Source organism: Porites lutea, chromosome 1 (assembly GCF_958299795.1).
Source record: "Porites lutea chromosome 1, jaPorLute2.1, whole genome shotgun sequence".
Lineage (NCBI taxonomy): Eukaryota > Metazoa > Cnidaria > Anthozoa > Scleractinia > Poritidae > Porites > Porites lutea.
The window spans coordinates 45,231,759-45,241,250 of record NC_133201.1 but is presented as its reverse complement, the minus strand read 5'-3'; the positions used below and the strand labels follow the sequence as shown (position 1 = coordinate 45,241,250).

The 9,492-nt window shown below is 37.9% G+C and overlaps 2 protein-coding genes across 2 annotated transcripts; one reads left to right on the top strand and one right to left on the bottom strand.

Moving 5' to 3' along the window:
- Positions 1 to 587: 587 nt before the first annotated feature.
- Positions 588 to 1,670, top strand: LOC140938937 (mu-type opioid receptor-like). The gene has a single exon (XM_073388471.1). The coding sequence runs from the start codon at positions 629 to 631 to the stop codon at positions 1,622 to 1,624; it is 996 nt and encodes a 331-aa protein (XP_073244572.1). The 5' UTR covers positions 588 to 628; the 3' UTR covers positions 1,625 to 1,670.
- Positions 1,671 to 8,391: 6,721 nt separating this feature from the next.
- LOC140930515 (QRFP-like peptide receptor) lies at positions 8,392 to 9,492 on the bottom strand. Its single transcript, XM_073380236.1, has one exon. It carries the CDS (start codon positions 9,490 to 9,492, stop codon positions 8,392 to 8,394), a length of 1,101 nt encoding a protein of 366 aa, XP_073236337.1.

Sequence of the window (9,492 nt, the reverse complement as noted above, 5' to 3'; positions counted from 1 at the left end):
AAAATATAAAGTTTTCTTAATGTGTCATGCAGGAAATTAAAAAAATTGTGTTTGTTCTAGTAATTTTAATAACTAGAACTAGAACTAATTTTACTAATTTTGCTGACTACTAGAATTTATTTTAAGTTTTAAAAAACGTTTCTTCCGATCTAGGATCAGGAAAAGTATTTTGATGATGTACTCAGTTACCCCACTTTCGTTTCAGTTAAAAGCCGAATATTGTTTAGAAATACATTAATCGTAGTATGCACTCAGCCACGCACACATTCAAAAAACAATATCAGCTTTTTTTATTACGGTTTCTTCAAGTTTCAATTAGTGGTGAGACGTCAGTCAAAGACATCTGCAGCATACAGTAAATATATTTCGCAATCATAAATCAAACAATGGAGAAGTATTTGATAATTAAAAAATGCTGTTTTGACATTTGAAGTTTATTTTCCCTATCATTTTAGATGTTGGATCTTCATTCAGCAAAAGTCAGAATAACAAAATCATCAGCAGCTGGTCATTGATTCATTGCTGAAGAGCGTAACATCACTTCAAGGACTTGAAAAGTACGATTTCTTCTAAGAACAGTTCGCTCCACGACAAAGTAAATTCTAAACTCTACTGAAAAACCCAGGCAATGGAAACCTCACCCTCCAAAACCCAGCTTACCAACTCCATTCTCGCTATCCTTGGAATCCTTGGAAACACGATGACCATTCTATTGTTTTTCCATGACAAAAAGCTACTGAAAAAGTCCTACAACGTTTTCATTCTTTGCCTTGCCATAGCAGATATGCTGACTTCCATCCTAGTAATCACAAGCCCCGGCTTTGGTCTTGGTGACCTCATTGCTCGACCAACCAATCCAGTTCTGGGTGAGATCTACTGTCGAGCGATTTGGAGCCGAGTGTTTGTCTTTCAACACGTTTTTTTTTCTGTCTACATCACATTGCTGTTGACAATAGAGCGTTGGGTTGCTGTCGTAAAGCCTGCTAAATATAACGTCGCCTTCAAGGGAAAGAGAGTTATTGGCTACATCTTCTTTTGCTGGATCTGGTCATTTGGTCTCACGGGAACGGGTATATTTGATGCGGTCTATGAACCAAGTTCATCATCCAATGAAATCTGCACATTCAAATTTATTTCATCAGGCTCTATTTTCCGCACATCCCTCTCTGTGTTCATTATTATCATGAAGATGTTCTTTCCATGCCTTTCCATGATTGGACTGTACATACATATGATTGTAAAGACAAACAACTCTCCAGTTGCGTCCGCAGAGAGCAAAGCTAAACTACGAGGAAAGATGACAAGAATGATCGGCATTATGACTTGTATTTTACTCATATGTTATTCTCCAAACCAAATTTTTCTTATCTTCGCAATTGCAGGAAAAGCAAAAATAGATTCTACACTCCACCATTTCACAGCAATCCTCGCATTCACAACTATTTTTACTAACCCACTTATTTATGGACTAAGCAACGCTAATTACCGCAAGCGCTACAAGATGGCTTTGTTCTCCATGTGTCCAAAACGTCTCGGGGAAGGCGCCAATGTTGCTCTGAGGGGACGAAGAGTTGGTCCTGCTCCATCAGAATCACCTGCCAAGGGAGGCCAACATGTCGATTGACAGTTTTCAGTAATTGCTAGTTATTAAAAGGAATTAGTTTATTCCAAGCCAAGAATTGGTTCATGCTTAGTATGAGTGTCTCGAGTTGTGTATGTTATATATCAAGCACGACACGCAGTTTTTCATCACCAGATAAAACACTAAGAAGCGCAGCGGATTATTTCGTCGAACTTCGAGGTTTTTCATCTAGTAATGAAACACTGTGTCGAATGTTTGATCTTACTTCTCAAACAAAATGATTTTAGAAGGAGAAATTAAAGATGAAAAAATAAGCAGTTTTTCATCTGATTTCCAAACACTCATTAAACATTAATTTCCTTTGTATTTTTAATGAATTATTAATGATTTTGAGAAGTGCACACTCAGGAAGTTTGGGGACTTAGAGAGATCCGGATGTGGAAGCTTGTTGCTCGAGGGACAGTCGAGACAGCCTATGATTGCTCTCCAAACTTCGTAAGTGCAAGAGAAGATCCTGTAAAAGTTTAAACCTTGTCGGCCAAGGTCATGTAAATATCATGTAAATATTGTCCGAACAGTGTAAATACCACACGTACATTACAGAGGAGAGACTACCTAGACTTTGTAAAAACCCGGTAAATCTAAAATAAGGAATAAGATAATTGACCCTGTAAAAATCTTTTAAATTGAAAAGGGGGAATGGCTTGGCCTGTAGACACTCCTTAAATCAGAGAAAAAGGGACACTAATTTGACCCAGTAAATACCCTATAAAGTGAAAATGAAAAGTAAACTGAATTTGACCCAGTGAAAAACCTAAAAATCAAAATAGAGCGTTGTACATGTGTAAGGCCTTAGAAACCATTTAAATAGAAAGGGGAACTCATTTGACCCTGCAAAACCCTGTGAACTGAAAAAAGGAAGCTGATTTGTCCATGTAAATGGAAAACCCTCCAAAACACTTGCTATCATCAATATTGACTATACTATAAGACCCTGTATATATCACCGCTGTGTACATGCAAGTAGATAAAGAGAGGATGAATAGTGATCTAGAGCTTGGAGAAACTAGGCAGTATGAAATGTTCAATTAAAGAAGAAATTTTCATATAGTACATGTACTACCAGAAAATAATTTAAACGTTGTTTCATTTCACTTGTTTCTATTTTTTAGATTAAAAGTTAGTTGATTTTAGTTCATAGTGTTTATAAATGGACCCTTGTTATGGAGACTTTAGGGAGTGTTACATGTAAAGACTTGGAAATCACGCAATAAATTTCAACATGAAGGCAATGAAGTGAATCAATTATCTCTTACTTTCCATTTAACAAACATTTTTCCTTTATCATCATCCCTCAGGATGACTGACCACTGTAAAAGAGACGGAGATGCTAGTTGGCGGACATTTTAAATGCAAATTTGTGCGTTTTGAAGCGAAACAAAAAAATAAGATTTTTGACGAGTTTTAATTTCGGATACACATTTTACACATGTAAGAATAAAAACGACACAACACAAATCCGGCGTGTAATATACTTAACAAATAGATTCCATGTTACCGTGGGTCTGTTCAGTAATAGATCACAGATGACGTCAAAATGTTGTAATAACAAAGAAGTGGCACACGAGCAGCAGGCGACTGTGTCACCGATGTTTTTACCACATTTTGAGGTCCTCTGTGAAATATAACTGAACAGACCCATGGTAACTTGGAATCTATTTGTTTCATACAATGATCAGAAAAGAAAATAGACCGATACACATACTTGCCTGGTACCCCTCGACTGTCGAGGATTGCATGTGCTAGTAGTTAAGACACTTTTTAAGTTCCAAACGCTATTCTTGGTCTCTGCTTCTTCTCTTTTCTTTATCGTATTTGTATACAGTTTCTTCGAAACGTTTTTCAACGTCTTTTCTTGCTCATAGCAGAATTATGGTGCAAACATTTTGCAAAACAGCGATTCTCTAGTAGCGATACATACATACATACATACATACATACATACATACATACATACATACATACATACATACATACATACATACTTTATTGACTTTCCCAAGGGGCTTTTCAAAGACAATACATGATCCTATTTACAATTAAGAAATGTTTTAAAATATATACAAAATTACAATTCTTCAAGTAATTTAGTACGTAAACGAGTTTTAAAAACATCAATCGAGTTACACAGTTTAAAGGAATTGTCTAAGGAGTTCCATAAGTTCACAGTTCTATAGAAAAATGTTCTCTGGCCGGCAGCTGTTCTAAAAAAGGGAATTTGTAAAAGCTGTGAATTTCTGGTGCAACGTCGGCTAACCTCTGCTCGCTTTATGAATTTTGATGTAAGGTATTCAGGGGCTTGACCGGTCATACATTTAAAAGCCATTGTAGCGTTCCGGTAATAAAGCTGACTGGGAACTGAAAGCCAATTTAGCTCCTTGCGAATTGGTGTAACATGGTCAAATTTACGCGCGCCGCTAACAATGCGGCATGCGAAGTTCTGCACTGCCTGTAACTTGTTGACATTACATTTTGAGGTATTTGACCAAACATTGGAGCAATAAAATAACCTGCTAAAAACTAAGGAATCAATAATCATCAAAAGTGTACGTTTGTCGAAGACATGCTTGACACGGTTTATCTGGCCAAGGCGGGACATGCACGAGGAAGCGGTTTTAATTATATGTTCATCGTAAGTTAAATTAGAATCCAAAGTCACACCAAGGTCTTTGGCGGTGTCTGTAGGGACAATGTCCTTACCCATAAAGGAAAGGTAACGAAATTGGAATTTTGCACGCATCTGCCTGCTGCCAAATATCATCAACTTGGTTTTGCCAGGGTTTAGTAACAATTGATTGTTGGAACACCATTCCCCTATTTTAAACAGGTCGTCTTCCAAATCAGCAATTGCATCCAGGTTGGCTTTAAGCTCGAAGGAAGTAATGAGTTTCGTATCATCTACATAACTCTGGGTGATGCATTTCTGTGGGATCAATGGAAGATCGTTCGTATATATGCTAAAAAGAAGTGGGCCCAAGATGCTTCCTTGAGGAACGCCACTGGTCACAGACAAAGGCTCAGATAGCGTTGAATAGATTCGTACTACTTGTGACCTGTTGCTTAGGTAACTACGAAACCATTGGAGAGTGTCACTGGAAATTCCGACATCTTGCAATTTTAAAATTAACGTGTCATGATTGACACTATCAAAGGCTTTGCTCATATCTAATAGTACAACTGCCGTTAACTTCTTTTTATCGATGGCGTTAAGAATTGTGTCTGTTGTTTCAATGACAGATGTTTCACAAGAGTGCCATCTCTTGTTACCGCTTTGACTCTTTGATAGGGTGTCATTTGATTGCAGATACGAGGTGAGTTGATTATGTACTACCCTTTCGCAAACCTTCGATAAAACTGGTAGAAGTGAGATGGGTCTATTGTTGTTTGCCTGTTCATGGTCGCCCTCCTTTAGGATGGGTGTAACCTCGGCAGTTTTCCATTTTGATGGAAAAACACAGTTTTGAAAGGATGACTAGTTTAGGCCTTCTCAAGTAGTCAAGAGCTCTTTTTGTCTCTGGTTCTCAATTTTTTCCTTTGTAAATAGCTCCTGCTAAGCTTTTTTCGAGGCTTTCACTTGCTTCGATCCGAAATAATTTCACAAACATTTTCAAAACCGCGCGCCATGTTGAACAAAACAAAGAAAACAAGTTTCCCCTGACGACATCCATTTATTTGTACTCTAATAGATCATGGGCAACGACCAATCACAGCGCCCGTAGCACTCACATAATTGTATAAACTTAAAGCCGGATATCTGTGCACTTGAAAATATCAGTTTTCCGTCCTGAGAACCTTAAACAAGACCAGTATATGTTAAGACAAGCATCCCTGTCTCCGCCATGAAGGAGTCTTTCCCCCCTCTTCCGATGTTTATTCGTATCTTCCATTCACAAGTACAGTTGGTTACAGGAGTACTTCTTTTAGAATCAGTTTTTGTCATTTGTAACTTCACAAAAAGGAAATAGCTTCATCATAAGTAAGTGGAATATGATCCTCCGAGTGAGTGCAGTACTGAAGGAATGCAGGGCTTTTGTTAAGTGTGACCGACTTTTTGATAACCTGTGCGGGTCATCCACTTCAAAGTCAAAATGAGTCTAATCTGGTCCTTCAATTTGACTCTTAAGAGGACTACCGCACAACTGAGTTGTCGAAACGTCAGTCACTTTCGGGACTATGCTCATCCGGACTATCACATTCCATACACTGATAATACAAAACGATCTCTGGGTTCAAACGACTCTCTGAGATAACGTTATTAATATACGTAACGTGTTTGTCCTTTTGTCTCCTTGTATCAATGATAAAACAATTTGTATATCAGAGATGTTTTACTCCGCCTTTTGCGAGAGAATCTCATTATCTTGTGGGGAATACATTAACGCCAATGTAGTCATAGCCTTTTCTCTGTTATCTCATGAAGAAAATGCCAGGAAATCTTATTAGAAGATATGATTCACAAGCTATTTTTAGCTGGTTTTATTGACAGGTTTTCCCGTTATTTTTAGATCAATGATGTCATAGTTTATTTTAAGAGTTGTGTGCGTCATATCCTTATGTGATATAATTGCATACAATCTGGATATCGACAGCAACCTGCCCCATTATAGGGCAGGGAAAAACTCTTTGGTATATCTTCTTACCCACGGAAAGGAGAAAGAAACTCCTAAATTTCTCTGAAAAATGTGAACAGCTTACCTACGCACATATTACAATAATCTTCCTCTGTCAAATCATCTTCTAGATTTTCTTCTACGATAAATATTATATATTCTGATATCAACAAAGTTGACCTTTGGTGCCATAATTTTTATAAATCTTATCGCGCAATGATTTAGATAAATCCTACAGCGGAATGATGTAGAATGTATTAATATATACAGATCCTGAACAAGGACAATCGAAGGGAACCTAATAGACCTTTTTATCGATACGGCGGCCATATTGAAGTAATTCGATTTAAGGAGTATTATAGGATGCCCAGGGGGCATGAACACATTTCGTTTGTATTTTCGGGCGCTTTTCGGGTCATTTTTTCTTAAAGTTTTCTTAGAATAAGATTGTAATGGGAAAAAGATCCTTGTGCCTTGTTTGGATGTAATAATGATCGCCTTTTTTTTAGTTTAGTATTAGAAATATGGTCTTTCACTGTATAATTTCTCGGGAAAAAGGCGATCATTATTACATCCAAACACGGCACAAGGATCTTTTTTCCCATTACAATCTTATTCTAAGAAAAGTTTAAGAAAAAATGTCCCAAAAAGCGCTCGAAAATACAAACGAAATGTGCTCCTGCACCCTGGGCATCCTATAGTACTCCTTAAGGTGGCTCGATACAGTATTTTTGAGTGAATACCTCTCACGTTTGAGCGTAAACTACGTCGCCATAAACAAAGATTTGGAAAAATTAACACCACAGTTGTATTAGATAAAGATGAAACTTTGTTATGATCAGGGTTGCAATGACATCGGAGTTGTCGTGGCAACAAAATGACGCCATTACCTATTTTACTTGCAACAAATACATTTTTAGAAAATTTAAGACTCTTGAGATAAACTGTCCTTTTATATGACCTCTTAGTTTCAAGATTATTGATATATTGTAAGGCAGTAAAATAAGGGCTACAATTCGCTAATATTTTGTCGGAAATTTTGTCTTTACAATTGAGAGTCTCTGATTATTCAGGGGTATTGTCTCAAGGTTTCATTTTCACGTGAACAGCAGTAACTAACAATGCATTTGACATATGCAAAAATGATAGCTATTGTTGTGCACGAAAATATGAATTTTGGAGACAATACCCCTGAATAATGAGAGGCTATCACTTGTAAACACAAAACTCTTGACAAAATATTATCGAATTCAAGCCCTTATTTTACTGCCTTACAGTATATCAGTAATCTTGAAACTAAGAGGTCATATAAAAGGACGGTTAGTTTCAAGATTCTTAAATTTTCTAAAAAATTTATCGAGCGGTTTAAAAATTATTCGCTAATTTGTTAAAGTAGACCGAAATGTTTACATTACTGCTAAAAAGAGCGCCTTGATACATATTAATCAAATCCTTCTTTCTAGCAATCGGCTGGAGGTATCTCCATGATCTTTCACACACGTTTTTAAAAAGATTGAAACTACTATGAGGTGAAATTGCATGTCAAAAGCGCTTCGTTTAGTACAGATAACAGTCCAACATCAAGGTTGTCCATTTTTTACCGTATTTCTAACCATAAAAACTTCTTCCCAAAATATCTCGATAACGCTCTTACAGATTTCGCTTAAACTTCACGAACATCGAGGCGGCTATTGTGGGAAAAAGCTCCAGTAAACGATTTTGGAAGAACAGTTCCCAGTGCCGAGAAATACTGTTGCAAGTAAAATAGGTAATGGCGTCATTTCGTTGCTATGACAACTCCGATGTCATTGCAACCCTGATCATAACAAATTTTCATCTTTATCTAATACAACTGTGGTGTCAGTTTTTTCCAAATCTTTGCTTATGGCGACGTAGCTTACGCTCAAACTTGGGAGGTATTGACCTTGAAAAACTATATAGAGCCACCTTAAATCGAATTAATTCAATATGGTCGCCGTATCGGTAAAAAGGTCTATTAGTCAAAAATTAAACCACTTTTGCTTGAGCAGTCTCCTCGTGTTTTGAACTACTTGAGTACCGTCACACCAACACTACCTACTTACAGGTACCCCTACCCTGGGCTGAGCCACACTGTACATAAACTTGTTTTTTCTACATCTAGGCAGGTTTAGGTTGATCATAGTCTCTCTCAGAAAAGACAACGTTGGTGATTTCAAAATTTTCTTGCCCGTCTTTGTGAGCAGTAGATCCATTTTCATACGAACTCGGCGCTATTTCATTACTGCCTCTGCAAAATTTCCCGCAACAGAAAAGAAACACGAAGATCTTTTGGTAGCCATGACGGTAATTCTTGTTACTCAACCCATAAATAAATGGATTCAGGCAGCTGTTGACGAAAACCAGAAGAGAGAGAGTGTGGTGCAATCTGGAATCAAGACGCGTTATTCCCGCCAATGCTAACGCATAGTTGGTCTGATTTGGCGCAAAACAGATAATCTGCAACAAACAAGCGGCACCGATCATTCGTGTCATTTTCCCGCGCAGTTTTGTCCTGCTTTGTGCTGAGACAACTGTGGATTGGCCAGCCTTGTACGTCATGTGAATGAACAAAACAAGCATTGTAAAGCTGGGAAGCACCATTTTGAAGAAGACTTGAATGCTTCCAACCAACGCACGTTGTTGCTTCCAGACCATCACCCATTTGCACGGCATAGATGGTGAAGACGAAACGTATTGTACTTCGAAAAAGGTGGAACAACAGAGAACCAGTGACCATAGCCAAACCGTGAATACGTAAATGAGAGTTCGCTTCTTGTTGAAAGTTTCGCTATATTTGAGTGGTCTCATCACCGCATACCATCGTTCCGTCACCAAAGCCAAGCAGATGTAACCTGAGAATACTACAAGCTGGAAGAGAAATGTTCGGCTCCAGATCACTCGGCAGAAAATGTCACCCAAAATTGGATTAGTCGGATAGGGGAACGCGTCACCAAGAACAAAAGCTGGGTTTGTGATCAAGCTTATGGCGGTCAGCACATCAGCTACGGCCAGAGAAAGGATCAAAATGTTGTAGGATTTCCTTAGAAGTTTCCTGTCTTGAATGAAGACCAAAATCACCAATGTATTGCCAACAAGGGCTATGGAAGCCAGAACTGAGTAAGTTACTTGTGTGAAGGTTGTAAGACCTTGTGGTGGCTGACTTGTGGTTTGTGGAGAGGACGACGTTTCGACAGATTGGTTGAAGTTTGAGATGTTCAT

Coding starts and splice junctions, on each gene's coding strand:
- LOC140930515 (XM_073380236.1), bottom strand. CDS start 9,492: ATGAACATCTCAAACTTCAACCAATCTGTCGAAACGTCGTCCTCTCCA.
- LOC140938937 (XM_073388471.1), top strand. CDS start 629: ATGGAAACCTCACCCTCCAAAACCCAGCTTACCAACTCCATTCTCGCT.